Raw genomic sequence first — 19,913 nt, 5'->3', positions numbered from 1 at the left:
GGATGTGAGGCAGTCAAATCAGCAGAGTTCCACCACATCACCAAAATGCGGTGATTAAATATGGACAGAGACTAACAGAGGTATATGAATATTGAAGTATGTCTGGACAACAGCCCAATGATGAGACCAATAAAATGGTAACCAAAATCTGGTTTTGAGTAGTAGTGTTAAATCAGACCATTTAGTAACCATGTTTTTGTTGCAAGGTTTCTAGCACTGCCCAAACCCTGAGTGGTATATGAATAACTGGTCCATTATGTATCTCTCTCCAGTCAGCATAATTTATCCTCCACCTATATTCTCTTCTGACCACTCCTACTTCCTTCTCTTTACCAAAATCTGAACTCTAAGGCTGTTTCTTCAGCAACTCCTTTGTTTAGATTGGAAGATAAATCAAACAGCAAGCGATGTTTTACTGACTTTCAGTATTTCACAGAGATGATTTAATTTTTTTAAAACCAAAGTCAAACCTCTTTATAAATAAGATGAAGGAGAAAGATGTCTTATAAAATGCATATGTGAAGATGCCTTCTGAGTGCTTTCTCGTGCAGACTTGTTCTAGTCTTTAATGAATCTTCCTTATAGACACTGTGGAGATGAAAGATTGTTCTCCACTTCCACTCAAAGTACAAATCAGGCCGGTATTTTGAAAAAGAGACAGGTTTATTCATTGCTGCAGCGTTAGCTGGCTTTGTTCCCTGTAAAATTTCACTTTTGGTTATTAAAATATTCACTGTAGGAAATAAATTTGTAACCCATTTCTCATATTACCTACACACAGAAAAACAAAATTTGATATCCTGGGGTTTATTTGCTGAGGGCGCTTCCCATAAAAGCGAGTGAGTGTGCGTTGGGAAATGTGTCTGGTTAACTCTTCTATGGATAAACTTTAGTCACAATCCTCCCCCGCCCCCCTCTCGCCCCCAGCACCCTCCCAACCTCCCGACTTCCCGCCTCTCAAGGGCTGGTGACCTAATAGCATTTTTCTTCGTGCATATTTTGGCGTCGCCCCATGGCCTGGCTGCCTTCGCCTGTCTGAGTTTTTTGAAATTCCTGCATGTTCGCCCCAGATTAAGCCAGTGTGTCTCAGGATGTGTGTTCCGTTTTGTTCTTTCCCCTTAACGCTCCCTGTGCAACGTGTCTGGGGGGAGGAGGGCAGGGAGGGGAGAAAGGGAGGGGCAGAGGCGAGGAGCTGTCCGCCTTGCACGTTTCCAATCGCATTACGTGAACAAATAGCTGAGGGGCGGCCGGGCCAGAACGGCTTGTGTAACTTTGCAAACGTGCCAGAAAGTTTAAAATCACTCCTCCTTCCTTCACTCCAGACACTGCCCGCTCTCCGGGACTGCCGCGCCGCTCCCCGTTGCCTTCCAGGACTGAGAAAGGGGAAAGGGAAGGGTGCCACGTCCGAGAGCAGCCGCCTTGACTGAGGAAAGGTCTGAATCCCACCCTTGGCATTGCTTGGTGGAGACTGAGATACCCGTGCTCCGCTCGGCTCCTTGCTTGAAGATTTCTCCCTCCCTCACGTGATTTGAGCCCTGTTTTTATTTTCTCTGAGCCACGTCCTCCTCGAGCTGGGTCAATCTGGCAAAAGGAGTGATGCGCTTCGCCTGGACCGTGCTCCTGCTCGGGCCTTTGCAGCTCTGCGCGGTCGTGCGCTGCGCCCCGCCCGCCGCCGGCCAACAGCAGCCCCCGCGCGAGCCGCCGGCGGCTCCGGGAGCCTGGCGCCAGCAGATCCAATGGGAGAACAACGGGCAGGTGTTCAGCTTGCTGAGCCTGGGCTCACAGTACCAGCCTCAGCGCCGCCGGGACCCGGGCGCCGCCGTCCCGGGTGCCGCCAGCGCCTCCGCCCAGCAGCCCCGGACTCCGATCCTGCTGATCCGCGACAACCGCACCGCCGCGGCGCGGGCGCGGACGGCCGGCTCATCTGGAGTCACCGCCGGCCGCCCCAGGCCCACCGCCCGCCACTGGTTCCAAGCTGGCTACTCGACATCTGGAGCCCACGAAGCTGGCGCCCCGCGCGCGGAGAACCAGACCGCGCCGGGAGATGTCCCTGCGCTCAGCAACCTGCAGCTGCCCAGCCGCGTGGACGGCATGGTGGGCGACGACCCGTACAACCCCTACAAGTACTCTGACGACAACCCTTATTACAACTACTACGATACTTATGAAAGGCCCAGACCTGGGGGCAGGTACCGGCCCGGATACGGCACTGGCTACTTCCAGTACGGTAAGTACCCCCAAGTCCGCTGGAACCACCCGTGCACCTGGTCCCCAGCTATGCGGCTTCTCGACGTGGCTGCCTGGGCGCGGCGGGCCCCGGTCCTCGCAGATCCGATCCCTCCCCCAACGCGCCTGCAGTGGCAGCCCTGGAATCTAGTGCAAACCGCGCGTCTGGCCCCTCCTGCTTCCTTTTCACATTGCTTTGCAGCCCCGGGAGTCCCCAGTTCTCTTGCTGCCCTCCGCTCTACTCTGCAGTCCCGGTGGGCGAAGGGTGAGGAGTAAGGGACCTAGAGGGGTAGGGAGTTGGAGCGGGGGGCGCCGGGTTGTTTCACTGCTGCGCCCGTCGCCTGCTGACGTTTAGGTCTCCCAGACCTGGTGGCCGACCCCTACTACATCCAGGCGTCCACGTACGTGCAGAAGATGTCCATGTACAACCTGAGATGCGCCGCGGAGGAAAACTGCCTGGCCAGGTACGGGCTGAGATGTCTGAGGCCCCGCTCCCCGGTCTTCCTTCAGGGGGCGCTCTGGTGCCTGGTTCTGACCGCTACTGTTCCGCGCAGACAAGTGTTAGGAAGTGGGACAAGAGCTGAGAAGTGGGACGTGACCTCCTGGGCATGCTGACCTGGACGGAGAGTTAATATTTTGAAGATTTCTGTGGGTTCTGTCTCAAACTGCAGCACGAATCAGAGAGGTGGCGCAAACCCTTATCCTGGAGACTGAAGTCTCATGCTCTTTTTCCAAGATACTTAAACTTGGGAGTCGATTGTTTCCAATCACTTTTCATGAAACAACTATACAGTAATTCAAAAAATGTATTGTAATGAAGGGTGTGTTAATACCCCCTTAAAAGATTGGGGGCAAATTTGCCATCGTAGCCTCATTGGCAAAGACTAAGCTTTCCTCTTTTGTTTGAGACCACGATGAACTTGGTTGTTTCGGTATTACTTCAGCCAGAGTAAGACCATGAGCAAGAACTTTGTTCTTCCACTATTCTAAAAATAAAATAGTAACTCTGAGATTGGGGTTCTCTGAGTTTACTGCTGGGAAACAGCAGAGGGAGCAAAATATGTTTTAATAAAAATGTAATCAAAAATGTAAAGTATAAAATAAGGTCATCAATACCATCTGAACACATAGCCACACTAAATATATTAGTAGGAACACAGTAATGTTTATTTGTACATTTCTTCTACTTTGACCCTTTACAATTGTCAGGCTAAAGGAAGTGAAGACATCCACGCTCATTTTCATTCCTGAGTCTCGCATCACTCACACCACTGAACTCCCTATGTTTTTACAGTACTGCCATTGTTTTGGGGTAGTGAAGTTACAAAATTATTAATTTAAATCTGGGTACGCTCTTTTAGAGTTATTTCCTCAGTTTGCAACTTATTAACTATTTTTAAAAGGTTTGCTAAATTTGAAGTTCGTAATAAATATCTGTGAATTATTTTTTATTGGGGGATTATTTCCACTTCAGTTTCACTCGTTCATATGATCCAACTTGAATTGATTCTAGACATAAAGTTTACTCCTGGGGTTTAGATTTTTAATGCTTATTTATTATGTTTTTACTGTTAAAATCTGTGGATTTCCATAGTTGTTATTCATTCACTTATTCACCAAATATTCATTGAGCTCTGACTGCTCCAAGACTGTTCTAGGAGCTTTTCAGCAGTGAACAAAATGAACAAAAGGCCCTGGCCTCTTGGAACTGATAGTCTGGTTGGGGAAGGAGGATTGTCACTACTATATAATGGAGGTTTTATCTGTAGTTTTGTCTTTCGTTAATATTCTATGAATATAATAATTTTTCTTTTTTCAAAATCACAGTACGGCATACAGGGCAGATGTCAGAGACTATGATCACAGGGTGCTGCTCAGATTTCCCCAGAGAGTGAAAAACCAAGGCACGTCGGATTTCTTACCCAGCCGACCACGATATTCCTGGGAATGGCACAGTTGTCACCAGTAAGTCAATGGGCCTCCTGGGTACTTTTGAGTTGCTTTTCATTTTGCGGGTGATTTCTGACATCACAAATGCAAGTCTTATTTCTTACCTAAAGGGAGAAAAATGCTATTATTTATATTTGGAATTTTTCCCTATGTAATTTGACATAACCCATCTACTACACCATTCTGTTATCTTTGGAAATGGAAAATCTGAAGCCCAGCTTATTAAAGCTGTTGACAGGATACAGCAATTGACTTCGATAAAATTTACTCCAATGCATTACAGATAGAATTTCTTTAAAAGTCCATTACAGCCGAGATCATCTACAGTTAGTTAGCATTAAATAGCATTTCATAAAGACCACACGTTTTTTATCACAAGGATTCAGAAACCATTCTCAAAGAAAGATGTAGATGATACAGCCCCTGAGCTCAGAAGGACCTTCTTCCATCCTTCAAAAGACCTGTATCAAACCCAAGGTGGTTGCCTGTTCTATCCTAAATTTAAGGAGTTTTACATAAGGTAATTCTATCTCATTTGCCTTAGTAACTTGCCTGGGAGTTAATTGTCAGGAAATCCTGATGTGTGGCCTTAAACTTACTTCCTGAAATCCAAGCCAGTCCTCTTTGTTTTTCCTTCTGTGGGAAGATGAACAGCTCAGCACCTTCTGTTTAATGAAATGACAAAAGTAGATATAAGTCACCCACTTTCCTGATAAAATAGGAATACTTTATTTCTAAATAAAAGTGTATACTATTTAAATAATAATGGTGGATAAAACATGCCATGATTTCTCCTTTGCGTTTCACTAATGATTTTAAATACGTGAGAACTCAATTTTTTAAAAAATCTCATAGAAACGTTGAAAAAGTAATGTGCTGCTATTTGGCATGAAACATCAGCAGTGGCAGCCAAGGGGAACACACTAGAGAACACATGGCAAGTTTCACTTCAGAACAGATCATTGATTGTCCATTTCTCTGTAATATTCAAAGACAAAATGGGGTGCAATAAGAAAGCAAAATAATGGACTAAGTCTTTTGTCCTAGTAGCAAAGTTAAACCTTGCAATTCTGATAGATTTATGTCCTGCGGCGGGGGGGGGGGGGGGGGAGGGAGTGTAAAAAAACCCAGCATGAATCTCTCTTTTAGAAGATAAATTTGGTCTGAATTTTAATGTGAAAACAAATTTCTGAAGCCGTGGGGGAAGTCATTTAATAACTTCATCGCTTTCTCTGTCTGCATGTAACTGACCACCCACCATCTTTTTGTTTTGTGGGATGTTAGACATTACCACAGTATGGATGAGTTTAGCCACTATGACCTGCTTGATGCCAGCACCCAGAGGAGAGTGGCTGAAGGCCACAAAGCAAGTTTCTGTCTTGAGGACACATCCTGTGACTATGGCTACCACAGGCGATTTGCATGTACCGCGCACACACAGGTATGCCGGCGCCCTGACATCTGGCACCCTGACACCTCAGGCCTCAGACAGAAACCGGTCATCTGCCACGAGTTAGCATTAAATGGCATTGCATAAAGAACACACACTTTTACCAAAAGGATACAGAGACCTTTCTCAAAGAAAACTGAAGATGATATACCCCATGAGGCTAGTATTTTCTTTCCTCACCTCTCTTTTGTAAAGCATTCAATTTGAGGTCCGCCTTGTCAAGGTGGAAAATAATTGGGAAAAGGAAAATGACGGCTTGATGATCCAAATTGCTTTTGAAGTATTCCCAGTTATGCATGTAGCCCCTGTTCATGATCACCGGTCAGTGTGGGTCCTTGTTATGTTCCACAATGAAGAACAGAAAATTACTCTCTGAGACAGTCTGAATAGTCGACAACATATGCACCCATTCTGTATTCCTTAACCGGCTTAGTCAATAACTGTAAAAAAAAAAAAAAAAAAAAGATATCTCTGTTTTTTCACCTGTGAAACCATTCCTTCCTTCTGTTTTATGCTGGAAATAGAATAGTGATTGGGGTTAGCAAATAGAGGAGAAATATGTTTCTTTAAAAGCACTTTAAAAAGTTGTCTCTTTTAATAATGCAAATTAGAGCAGAAGGACACCATTTCTTTCTCCACACGTATATATTTAAATCTACAGTATAATTGATGTCAGATGTTGTTGGGATGGATTTTTTTAAAGAAGTGCTGAACTAAGCAGTTTGTGTGTTTTATCATAGGAAAATGCGTGTCAGTTAAAAGCTATGTCAGTATTTCCATATGAAACCCTAATTTGTAAAAGGACATTATAATTTGACTCCCGCCCAGATCTTGGCACAGTGTAGTGAATGTACATAACTCAGGGTACAAAGGGATCAGCAGTTGGCATCTTGGGAAGCAAATTCCAGGGCTGTGGCAGGAAGCTGTTTGGTGACCTAAATGTTACCATTGCTTTTTTTCTCTGAGCTTAGAGCATCATAGCAATTGGAGGGGGAAAGGTTAACTTCTACATGCCTCGGGACAGTGTTTATTTAAGAAAGAAGAAATGTAACTTATCCACACATTATTCATGTGTGTGTATAGAGATTCCCTTTTCAGTGATCTGCAAGTCCTGTGCAAGGGACCTAAAGTTTTTTCGCCCCATTTATAAAAAGAGGCACTCTGGACAGCTCACTCTGAAATATTTGAGGCTGGGATTGTAGACATTATAGCACTTCCCGTTCCCCCCTTCTTTGGGGTAACCCCATTTCATTTTATATGCTAGCTTTCTTGTTAATCATCTTCCATAGATGTTCTTTTTAACCATTATTCACCAAATCTTGCATTGAGTGATTTATGTATTTGATTTTTTTTTCATTAGACCAATTTCTCTTTCACATGGCTTCATTTAAAGGAAAAAATAATCTCTCAATCACCCAATGATGACTTAGATTAGTTTTACTGTGATGCTGCTTAAATGTATTCAAGCATAAAACTAGGTATAACTTCTTTAGATTTATACTTGTATATATTAATAACTCCTGCATTCTGAGACAAAAATTTACATCTTAAATATATACAAAACTCAAACAGCTGCATTCACCCTATTAATTTCATGTAACAAATAGCATGTGTTGCTAAAACTCAAATTGATGATTTAGAGAGCCTCAGCTAACATTCTACATTTAATCTGTTTTTATATTTTGACTTTGCCTACATGAAATGCCTGTTTGCCTTAGTAACTCTAGTTTTTGTTTGCCTATGCAAATAAGCAAAGCTTATATTTAAATTCTGCCAGCTGATGAATTCTAGAGGGCCAATTTCAGCATTTTTAAAGGTCTTTTGTCTATTTGAAGGCAAGATAAGCATTGAAGCATTATTTAAACCCATCTTAAATGAATATCTAATCCAACGAACCCTTTACAATGTCATGAACTTTGTGGTAGTAGTAGAAGTAATAGCTAACACTTATTGAGTATGTATTATATGCTAGAATCAGAATTGTATGCTAGAATCAGACCAAAAATTCTTCATTTTGTATTTACTACTCAACATACTGTTAAGTGATGTATAGATCAAGGTAGGAATCTAGACGATAACAATAGAATATGAGTCTCACTGCTGCAACACTGATCCTTCTGAGTTTGACCTGTCTGTGCTATTGTGTGCTGTATGACAGCACAATTCTCCCCTGCTCTTCCCAAAACAAGCTATAGCTAAACTAGCATTGGCAGAGCACGCTAAGGTGATTTTACTCTCTCTTGGGTGACCAAAGTGATCTTAAACAGCAAAGCAATATTGGTTGCTAGAATTGAGTGACAGAATTGAGTTAAAGTGATTCTAGCATGTACTTTTAAATTTAAATTACTATTAGAATGAAAATACAAGTTAAAACATTTTGTGAAGAACTAATGGAATCAAGAATATACCTACAGACTCCAATCTGAGGAAACTTCTCCAGACTATAACATTCTTAAAAGCAAGGATTGTATTTGTTGTATTTTTCTCCTCCCAGCCTATAGAAGGCACTCATTTACTTATTGATGTGAATGTTTTAGCAAGTGGAGTAATGTGGCATTCATCAGTTTAGTTGTGCATTTACCCCTTCAACAAAATATGTCATGTTTCAGTGACTGTATGAGAGAGAGTACAGTGTGGTAGTTAAGAACAGGGACTCTGGACTTTGATTACCGAAACTCAAAACCAGCTTAGCCACTTACTAGCTGGAAACCCTTGGGTAAGTTATTTGATCTTAGTGTGCCTCAGTTTTCTCATCTATAAAATGGAGATAGTAATAGCAGCTCATGTAGTTGTGAAAATTGAATTTTTATATGTGTGTGTGTGTGTATATATATATATACACACACACACACATATATATATTAAAATGTTTACAATTGCTCCTGCCACATACTATTTAATAAATGTTAGTTATTCAAAGATGCAACATAGACTCCACCCTTAGGGAACTTGCAACCTCTGGTTAGCTATATTCTTACATAGCATGATTATAATGCAGAGCAAAAAGGGATAAAAACTATAAAAGCTATCCACAATAAAAAGTATCATGGCCGTTCAAAGTACAAGAAGGTAATTTCTAAAAGGGGAAATTGAGGAGGATTTCACTGAGAAGAGGACATTTGAGCTAAGTTAATTATTATGTGGCCTTTATTCCTGAACTGTTAAAATTCTAGAATTTTGGTAGAGACCTATTTTGTTCCTTCAGATTGCATTTATCTCTGGTGATATATGACACTTTTAAGAAGTGAGATGTACTACTACTTATATTAGTCCTATATCTTTTTTAGCTGGAGGTGCTATAAGGCTGAGTAATAAATACTTCTCAAGGGAGATGAAATATAAGTATAGTTTTATGTCAGAATCTTGTAAGTACTAACTTAAAATTTAATTTGCAAATAATAGCATATTATTTAGCATAGCCTAACCATATACCATCATTTAACATTTTTTTATGTTGTTTATTTTAGGGATTGAGTCCTGGCTGTTACGATACCTATGGTGCAGACATAGACTGCCAGTGGATTGATATTACAGATGTAAAACCTGGAAACTATATCCTAAAGGTAAAGACCTTTGAAAATATATCATGCATTTATATTGCAGATCAATAGGCCCTCCTTTCTGGATTCAAATGTTAAATAATCATGGTATTGGAAGCAATTATACATCCTCAAACTATTTTTAAACAGTCTAATCTAATCTAATCTAATCTAATCTAATCTGTCTTATTTTAAAGAACTTCAGGGGGAAATATGCAGTCTCCTTCCATAATATCTCCGGAGTTTAACCACTTAACTTAAAAATCCTTTCCCTGCTTGATTTAGCTGAGTCCCTCATTAACAATTTCCTTATTGTAGCCCTGTGGAAAAATAAATACTGAGGAACTCTAACACAAATGCTGTTTGTATTGTCCAGGTCAGTGTAAACCCCAGCTACCTGGTTCCTGAATCTGACTATACCAATAACGTTGTGCGCTGTGACATTCGCTACACAGGACATCATGCGTATGCCTCAGGCTGCACAATTTCACCGTAAGTGTTATTTGCTTAGCTAAGTGATTGTCACGAATAATTTTTGTTCATGCTCAAACATTATACATGGAATGTATCTGTTCCTACTACTACAGCAGCTTTCTTGTAAGCAGACCAAAGGCAGAAAATGGTATGCAGTCTGATTTTTTTTTTTTTTTTTAATAATGGAAGGCAAAGGAGAATGTACTAAGGTTTTTAGTTTTCAGGAGAAGCTTACTTTTCAGAAGAAGACACAAACAGACCACAGTGTTTACCCAGAAGGCATTTGTGAAGGCCCAATATATCAAATTGCTCAATATGTAGAGTGGGTGAGCTTGTAGAAGCCCCAGTAGTTGCTTCCTGCCCCTTCCTCACAATCCCTGAAAAAATTGCTAGGATTCTTCAAAGTACATTTTGAAAACCACTGCCATAAAGTAAGCAGCTGAAGAGATCAACCCCCCTGTTCTGTACAAATCAAGATGTCATATATTTGAGTTCTAGAACCATGGATACTAGGAAAATACTCTGCAAAAGATTGAGGTATGTGGAAGTTTCTTTATAATATTCCTTCTCCTGAGACTCTTCTTTGAATGGAATCTTGAAAGATATCTGTTCACAGGGAGGTGCTTTGATTAAAATAATGAAAGAAAGTTGGGTAGGTTTGCCTGCGCGCCTGTCTGTCCTGCCCCATCTCCTTAAGCACTACCTCCCCAAGTGTTGCTGGGTGCTAGATTATAATTACATATGCCACTTGAGTTATGGCTTCCCAACAATGAGAATAGTATTTCCATTGGAATGATACTCAACACTCAACAGCTTTGCTTTGTCACTGGGGAACCACCAGTGCCACTGGATCATACAGACAGGTATAGCAGAGCTCTACTAGAAACTCATAATTAATAGAAATTTCTGCCTGACACAAAACCCAGGACTTTATACATAAAGAAGCAGAGACTGTGCTTTACAAGTGTTGTCACAACATTAGAGATAGATGAGGCCTATGATAGCAAAAGGATAGCACTGAAAAAATAGTCACATACATTCTTGTGAACATGCCCACAGCACAGAAAACCTGGCAGGTTTTATGGCCCATATTGTGTGGAGTTGGTTATAGTGTAACTAACCCCTGCCCTCCACCGCCAGAACAGCAGTATAATTTAAGCTAAAATAATTTGCACTTAAATCAACAGATTAGTTAATTTTCTTAATTTTTATAATTCCTTAATTTATTCATCCATTCTCCATTTATTTATTCATTTGCACTCTCATTTTTGTACTGTTTGTTGATGCCCTGAACCAGATATTACTGAATAATGCAAACATAAATAGGACTACTAATCTCTATACAGCCATAGCCTTATTACACTCTTTTCAGTTAATTACTTAGGAATTTCTTTGTTTAATGTCTGTCTCCTGCTCCAGTCAGTGATGGCTGGGATCTAGTCTTTGGTCCACTGTTGTATACCCGTTGTCAGGTACAGGTCTGCCACCTTGCAGCCTCTCACTCACTGCTTAATTAATTTCTTTCTCAAATAATTTGAGTAAAGGCATTTTGAGTAGGGGAAGTGAGAGAATTACACATATAACTGTAATAGAGATAACAATATGAAAAGTTTCATGAGGGGTAAAATAAAATGTGGTGGGATCAGAAGGACCTTTGTTATAAGTTTGGTAACTCCCAAGTATGTCTTACTGACTTCCCACTAGAAATAGGTCTGGAGAGGTCTGTTCCATAGAATGTCTCTTGCTTTTAATCAGTAGATTCCATTGAATTGGATATTGCCAGATATTTAGAAGAAATAAAAAGTGTTGTATTGCTCCAGCAATATGATTGTACAAGAGGGATTCCTGATGTGGTCACTCATATAGAGTTGATTTTTTTTTTCACTAGTTATTACTGACTGTAACAAACTTCAAAAGTGGTTGAAGTTGGAATGTTTATAACCAATATAGATAAGATGAAAATAGGAAAAAGTGAAATTACTCATAATTAGTGATCATAATAAAATATCATACTTATTCTGAGTGGAAATATTGGGGAAAGTATAGAATATTTGAGAAAAAACCCCACACCTTCAGGATAATAATGCTCGCTTCTTATATTTTGACTTTCACATCAGGCCTTCCTTCCTAGGAATCAGAGTTCAGAGAGAGGAGAGGTGTCTTTGGGCTGAGTTTCAGGAGTAGGATACATTTGAATTGGGTCTTGAAGTCTGAGGAATGCACTGGGGAGCATTAAGGAAAGGAAGCCCAGGGCAAGTCAGCATCACAGGCAACTTGCATGGCAGGAGGAAACTGCAGGGCATGTTTGGAAACACAAGTCTTCTAGTTTGGCTAAAGCATAAATTTCGTGGAGTTAGGAGTTGGACAAAAGGGATGGAAAAGTAAGTTGGGGCCAGATGGAAGAGAGCCCTGAAGAGCGGGCTAAAATTTATTCTGGAGGCAGTGGGAGGCTGAAGCTTTTTGAGCAGGAAGTGTAACTTGCCTAAGGCCCTCAGGTCATTCTGGTGGCTGTGTAAGCAGCAGTGAGTGTCACTCTGAAGACATATCGTTTATCAGTTCACCGATTTCTTTTCCTGCCAGATATTTAAGAGCATTCTGTTGATGTGTAAAAGCCACCCAGTAAATAGGTGTGTGCTGTTAATGTACCCTCTCTCCTTCATTTTCCTCATTGAAACAAAATGTATGGACAAGGTGACTCTGAGGCTCCTTTCAGTTATAAAATACTGTGTAAGTTTTTTTTTTTTTTTTCTCATCACAGAATTTACTGTTTGGAAATTGATAGTTTATGATTTGGCATAAGTGAATTTTTACTTCCTTACATGAAGATCTATGATCGCATTTAAATACAGTAATATTTGATGGATCTTTTGGTCCAGTTTCTGCCTGTTAATGTATTATTCTATATCCAAAGTCATGCTGGAGAAGGACTAATTCAAGATGGAGCAGAGGCCTTGACTCTGCTTCTTGGTGGATGTGCCACCCTTGTTCCATGGAATGAATTCCCCTGGTCAGGGTTGCTGGTGCCAGAAGTCCTGCTGTACTCTTGAGTGTTTCAGAAGTGGTTTCTTTGCTTCTAAATGTGAAGAGTGTAGGCATTGGGCATCTCTGCTGTTGATTTAGTCACTTTCTTCAAACCATTATTAAAATAATATACTACTGCATAATTTCACAACATGATTGCTGCTTAGATGGAGGGAAACTGTTACATAAAGTTTTTAAAAGGTTGACTTTAAATTTGTCTATTGTACTTGTTCATTATATTATAAGGTTAATAATTTGTCTTATTTTGTCTTCTTAATCTAGGTATTAGAAAGCAAGGCAAAACTCCCAATGGATAAATCAGTGCCTGGTGTTCTGAAGTGGGAAAAAAATAGATTAACTTCAGTAGGATTCATGTATTTTGAAAAAGAGAACAGAAAACAACAAAAGAAATTTTGTTTGGACTGTTTTCAATAACAAAGCACATAACTGGATTTTGAACACTTAAGTCATCATTACTTGGGAAATTTTTGATGTTTATTATTTACATCACTTTGTGAATTATCACAGTGTTTCAATTCTGTAATTACATATTTGACTCTTTCAAAGAAATCCAAATTTCTCATGTTCCTTTTGAAATTATAGTGCAAAAGGATCAGTATTATTTAAGTGAATGAGCCAAAATGACTTTGAACTGAAACTTTTCTAATGTGCTGGAACTTTAGTGAAACATAATAATAATGGGTTTATATATGTCATGGCATAGATGAATCTAGAAACAATGCTCCTACTGTTTAAATACATATGGACACATCTGGTGCTGAGAAAGAAACAAACACATAACCATTGGTGTGAAGAAATATTACTATATAGCAGAGACATGGCAATACATGTATTCAGATAGTTACATCCCTATATAAAAATTATGTTTACATTTTAAAAATAAGTAGATAACTTTCTTTCTTTCAAATGCACAATTTCATTTTGACTTGAGTCAACTTTTGTTTTGGAACCAATAAGTAAGGGAGCTGCCCAATTCCTGTCTGGTATTTCTTGAGGCTGCCCTCTATCATTTCATCTTTCCCATGGGCAGAGAGGTTGTAAGTGGCATTCTTAATATCACCATTCTTGGGACTGGTATACGTAAGGCAGCCATGAAACTGGGAAGTCATTTTGATGACTGATGTGATACATCCAGAGATAATATGCATTTAAACATATTAAAATATTTGCCAAAGATACAATTTTCTTGCTGACATAAAATCATATAAACAAGTCCCCACCAAACCATAACTGTCTCTCAAATAACTTAAAAAAATTGAAAAACATTTTAGGATTTTTCAACTTTTCTAGATTTTAAAAAGACGTTCAGCTATTAAAGAGAGGAATGCTAAAAATTTTTGATTATTTAGAACACAGGAACATCATCCTGTGTTCTATTCAGGCTTATTCAGGAATCAGTCACACGTGTGTGTGTGTCTGAGATGTAGTCTAAATTAGCAAAGCTCATAGTATTACATACTTGAGGGGTTGGTGAACAAAGGAAAAATATACTTTCTGCAAAACCGAGGATCATGCTGCGTAATGAGACAGGTGTGATTGCATTTTAAACTGTGAAACCATGTGCCATAATAGAATTTTGAGATTTTCGCTTTTTCCTAAATTCAAGAAAATGAAATTACACTTTTAAGTTAGTAGTGCTTAAGCAGAATTTTTCCTACATTAACCAGTATTAAAATCTCAAGTAAGACTTTCCAGTGCCAGAACACGTTAGGTGGAATTTTAAAAGTGCATCGGCATCCTGTATTACATGTCATAGAATTGTAAAGTCGACATCAATTACTAGTAATCATTCTGCACTCACTGGGTGCATAGCATGGTTAGAGGGGCTAGAGATGGACAGTCATCAGCTGGCGGATATAGCGGTACATCTGATCCTTATCCACCAGGGCACATGCTTACCAGTAGACAGTACAGACAGAGCTTTGGTTGAGCTAGTAACTGAGCTATGGAATAGCTTCTTTGATGTACCTCTTTGCCTTAAATTGCTTTTTAGTTTCAAGATTGTAGAATGATCCTTTCAAATGGTAATCTTTTCTAATAGAGATATTTTAATATACTTGCTTTCTTAAAAAACCAAAAAAACTACTGTCAGTATTAATACTGAGCCAGACTGGCATCTACAGATTTCAGATCTATCATTTTATTGATTCTTAAGCTTGTATTAAAAACTAGGCAATATCATCATGGATATATAGGAGAAGACACATTTACAATCATTCATTGGGCCTTTTATCTGTCTATCCATTCATCATCATTTGAAGGCCTAATATATGCCAGGTACTCACATGCTATGCATTGAGACATAAAAAAGACTGTCTATAACCTCAATAAGTATTAAAAATCCCATTATTACCCAGAAGGTTCATCTTATTTCACTTTTAGGAAATAAAATTACATGTCTATAAAATTTCAATTTTAAGCACTATTGTTTTTCATGACCATAATTTATTTTTAAAAATAAATTAAAGGTTAATTATATGCATGTGTGTATTTCTAATAATTAAAAATGTGTTCAATCCCTGAAATGTCTGCCTTTTAAATATAACACCTACTATTTGGTTAATTTTGACAATTTTTTTTTTCAATTAGGAAGCTAAAAATACTACTTTATTCCTCAAGTGAACTTTCATTCCCCTCCCGGCACCTCTAAGCACACCCAAGTAACCCACAAGTACTGATTTAACGCTCAGTATTTTTGAACTTCTTTGAATTATTTTGAACTTTGAACCTCTTCTCTGAATAACTGCCAAAACTCAAAGACAATGATTAGTTGATGAAGGTTATCAATTAATAAAATAAAGAACACAGACCAGTCTTACCAAACTCTAAATACATTAAAAAAAATAGGAACTGGCAATGATAAAAAGAATGTTGAGTACTGACAGGAGATTGGCTTTTACACTAAATAAAACAGAAAATGGACTAAATAGGATCATAATTTCGGAGTTTATGAGTCAGTTTACAATATGCCATATTAGTAATCTCATAATGATTCAGACCACAGTCTGGGTTAAAGATGTCTTGACCTCTGAGGCTAGCACTCAGTCTTCCAACAGTAGCATAACATATATGAGTATACAACTTGCCTATTCCCAGAAAATCTGTATATTTTTATAGAATAACTTTATTTACAATTTCTGTCATCCAATTACTCACTAGGCATTATCTGTAGTAACTTTTTTCGGAATATTCAGATTCTAGAAGCAATGCAATTCACTAAAATTTTCCTGGCACTGAGAGTTAATCTTTAGCAGATTGCATGAAAATACTGAATTCCTGGTAAGGAGATACTTTGTTTTTAAAATAATGTGTTTTGATACCAGTCAGTGTATTAACTGCTAACTAAAAAGTACCCTTTTTTCTATATATATTTTTTCTTTTGAGCTCATATTCACAATCAATATATTCAATCAGTGAGTTAAGTCTCATTCCTAGCTACCAAAATTCCTGGGCCACTTTTAAACACTAAACATTTCATTTATCCTCTAACCTGAAATGGTGCTGAGTTATTTAAATCTGAATGTAAGATGCATTAAATCTTAGCTGATGGTATATAAACATTTAATTAATATAAAACTGCTTGCTATAAACTAAGTAACATGTCATCTGGTGTTATGTTTTTAATGAAGTTTTAGCTTCCCCCAAAGTTTTCAGGAATGTTATTTGTAAGACATTTGTAACTTTTTTGAAGAACTCTTATTTTAAACGCTCAGACATTGGCTTTATATTCTTCTTTGCATTCTGATATTCTTTTATTATACATCTATACTATGATTGCAAGATTTTATAAAAATGCCTTGAATAAATGATTTCAAGTGTATATAGTAGTCATTTGTTGTTATATAAATAAATCATCTGATGTTCATTTTAGGCTAAAATATTATAAGCCATGGATATGGTTGGTAGTTTTTCTTAATTGCCTTTTGTATTCACAAATTGTTTAATAAGATCACATGACTGGAAATTTGTCTATGATGGATAAAAATTTAGCTGATATTTTGAGTAGACACTGTGGTCGTACATAAACTTTTATCACCATTACCAGCTACTTACAAGGACACACAGCAGGCATTGCAAGAACAGTCACACTGCTTTAATTAGGGTTTACAAGAAATATATCTGACTATAGATTTAAACACACACATATGTACATATTTGTTTAGGAAATACATCTAACTCTAGCTATAAACTATTTACGTAAAGAGATACGTTGCTGTCATAGTAATCCTTATTTAAACATGCACCAGATTAGCCAGAAATCTCACAACCTGAGAGGGCAAACAGACCCAAACTTTGGGCAAGTATTTTTGGGGAACAACTCACAAAATTAACCCACAAAAGCAATTCATTCTTAAGGAGTCTTGCAGGTAAAACAGATGTAGACTTGTGGCTGGCAATTTGCAGATTCGAGTTGCAGAATAACAGTGATACTTAAAACCACAAATTTCCTGTTTCTATCTCCTGCTCAAGGCAAAGCATCATCATTGCAAAGATGATTTCCTTTGTCTCATCAGTGTACAGTGTTTCAAGTAGTGTTCATTAATTAGCTCAGTAACCAAAGATACAGGTGTGTAGATCTTTCCTTTTTGTCTGAAAACTTGTCTGCCTTTATGTGACTCATTTGTTAATATTTCTACTCCTTATCACAGATGTTACTAGAGGATTAACACACAGGTTGAATACATCACTAATCATAGCAATTTGTAGCTTAAAATCAGAGCCCTTTCCCCATACTTCTTTTTAATTTGAAGAGTAAATAATATTTATATAGAATTAGGAGAATATTGATTTCCTGAAACATGTACTAAAGAGTTCCAGTTTCACAAGATACTCAAAAAGGATCCAATATTAAGTAAGTATGGGAAATGTTATCTTTCCCATATTTTGGGAGATTCACAATACTTTTTAGCGTATATAAGTGTCGGAGAAATCTTGTGGCAAAGAAACCACTTCGTTATCTAGTGTTTCTTAAATTTGTTTTGTCACAAGTCTTTTTTTAAAATAGCACTCACTATCCTAGTATACAATTTTTGTTGGAAAACTCTGGGATACACAACTTAAGTAATTTTAAATTTGTAGAAATGAGATCATTTGCAAAATATTTAAAATAAATGTGGCAGCATTTGAGCTATAGGACGCAAGGATACTGGATATCCAAAACTCACTAATTCACTGCCTGCCTCACTTTCTAAAAACTGCAGAACATGGTTAAATAAGACCTTTTCAGTAGAAAGGATTATTTAGCTCTCTAAATCATGTTCTATTTTAGAAAAAAATATAGGTTTTTCCTATTTGTTAGATAACTTGAATGCTTTTAGGTAGCCCTTATTAAAATCTCTTCCCTCACAAATCTTAGTTGTTTATAACACTAGAGTGAAACAATCATTTTCTTCATGGTTCATTCAGTTTGTATACTTAAAAGTATATTATGCGTAACCGCATAACTTAATTTTCAATTAAAGTTTTGTACTTCCCATTGTGGGCAGAGAAAAATGGGATTGGAAATAAATGGCTTGGAAGGATGTATTCATATATTTATAATTTGCTACCAATAACTTGTTTGTTTCTTAATTATGGGAAGTAGGCACAAACTTTGGAGAGAGAAAAAAAATAGAGCTATACAACCAAAAAGAGAACCGTTAAAACAATTACCAAGAATATGCCTGTGTCACTCTTAGAAACAATATCGCCAGTTCTCAATTTATATACCAAATCAAACCAGAGCTCCTGACACAATTGTATAAGTAGGGGCTAAAGACAAATTTAATGACAGAGCCTGATAAGAGATCATTCGTTTTTAAAAAATGAATCAAATAATATTGGGTCTTCATTATATATGTCTTTAGTGAATTAATGCATGAATCTTGAGTCTGACAATTTGGAGCCAATATTACCAGCTAGTCATTTGCAAACTGATGAGCTAAACCCTTGCCATACAGCTAATATTGGAGTCAAGAATTTTCAATTATTATTTTTGACATTATTTTTTAGAATGATGATATTAGAAAAAAAACCTTTTAAACTGATTTATAGTTGGGTTAGTGCTGGGGCTAAGATTCTTGAATAAAAAACAACCTGGTAGCTGCAATCACTTCACGTTTGTGTTAGGATTCTGGTTTCTGCTGACAGGCATATATCTTAAGCTTGCCTGGTCAAAAGAGGAATTTTGGGTTCATGTAACCAAAGGACAAGGGTGGAGTTTGCTGTAGGAGCAGATGGAACCAGGAAATCAAACACCAGCAAGATCACATTCTTGCTGCCTGTTCTCTGTTTCTTTGTGAATCAACTTTATTTTCTTGGTTTCATTGAGGTTTCATGAAGATGCAACCCTGGTTGCCTGCAGACCGGGGTACATGTGTACACAGCTTATTGACCAGAAAAAAAGTGGCGTGAACCTATGCTCCAATTTGAAAAGCTCAGGGGAAGGAATTTCATAGGCTCAGTTTGTGTCATTTACCAATCCTTGATCCAGTTGTAGATACTATAGCTGATACAAATCGAGTCAATTGCTCTTATTTTATTAATCACTGAAGTCAAAAAGGTGAGGCCAAGTAAGAGGATGCTTCAATCCAAATCACATGACTGCATTTTGGTGTATGTGTGGGTATGATGGGAAGGTGGAGGAAAGGAAAATGATGCCCCAGACGGGGGTGAGTTATTATGGATATTGCCAAGGAGAAAATTACCAGGACCATCAAGCCATCATGTTTATGTCCAGAAAAAAGATTAATAAAATTAACACCTACATCATCCAACTCAAACTCTTTTCTTCCAGGCTGCTCACCTACCTGATTTCTGTTAAGAACCCCCTTACTCATAGTATCTAAGGCCTGACTTTCTCTCCAGAAAGAACTAATGCCACCATCTTCTCCACTTACGTGTTACTTCCCTCCCCATTGGCAGGTCTAACTAGCCTGCTCATTCCCACCTCATCTTCTGTGTTTCATGAAATCTTAGTAGGGCATTTTAGGAGGAAAATCCATTCTTACAAGTGAGAGAAGATCCAAGTTCCTTCCTATTCAACAAGTCACACTGGAGTTCCAGAAAGGAGGGTCAAGGCAAACAGAAAAAGAATAAGAGCAAGAGAGAACCAGTCTTTCAAACTTTTGCTTCTACAATTGCTACTCTTTCCCATTGACCACCTTCACCATCCCTCTATCCTGTTCTTTGTCTTTGACCATTAGTGAGAGTCTCCCTCTGGAAGGAGCACATTAGGGTACATTGCACTCTTT

The 19,913-nt window shown here is 38.3% G+C and overlaps 1 protein-coding gene across 3 annotated transcripts; it reads left to right on the top strand.

Annotated features, from left to right (window-relative positions):
* Positions 1-990: 990 nt before the first annotated feature.
* On the top strand, positions 991-15,861 carry LOX (lysyl oxidase). Of its 3 annotated transcripts, XM_011963693.1 has the most exons (8): positions 991-1,093; positions 1,323-2,227; positions 2,582-2,690; positions 4,054-4,191; positions 5,461-5,617; positions 9,094-9,189; positions 9,542-9,657; positions 12,943-15,861. In XM_011963693.1, exons 2-8 carry the CDS (start codon positions 1,597-1,599, stop codon positions 12,947-12,949), a joined length of 1,254 nt encoding a protein of 417 aa, XP_011819083.1. In that variant the 5' UTR covers positions 991-1,093; positions 1,323-1,596; the 3' UTR covers positions 12,950-15,861. The 3 variants fall into 3 exon arrangements, with proteins under 3 accessions (XP_011819083.1, XP_011819082.1, XP_011819084.1); XM_011963692.1 differs by having other exon boundaries at positions 1,075-2,227; XM_011963694.1 differs by lacking the exon at positions 12,943-15,861 and having other exon boundaries at positions 1,075-1,721; positions 1,839-2,227; positions 9,542-9,661.
* The last annotated feature ends 4,052 nt before the right edge of the window (positions 15,862-19,913 follow it).

Source organism: Colobus angolensis, unplaced genomic scaffold (assembly GCF_000951035.1).
Source record: "Colobus angolensis palliatus isolate OR3802 unplaced genomic scaffold, Cang.pa_1.0 Scaffold62, whole genome shotgun sequence".
NCBI classification, from domain to species: domain Eukaryota; kingdom Metazoa; phylum Chordata; class Mammalia; order Primates; family Cercopithecidae; genus Colobus; species Colobus angolensis.
The sequence above is the reverse complement of the archived record's forward strand: the minus strand, read 5'-3'. Positions and strand labels throughout refer to the sequence as shown.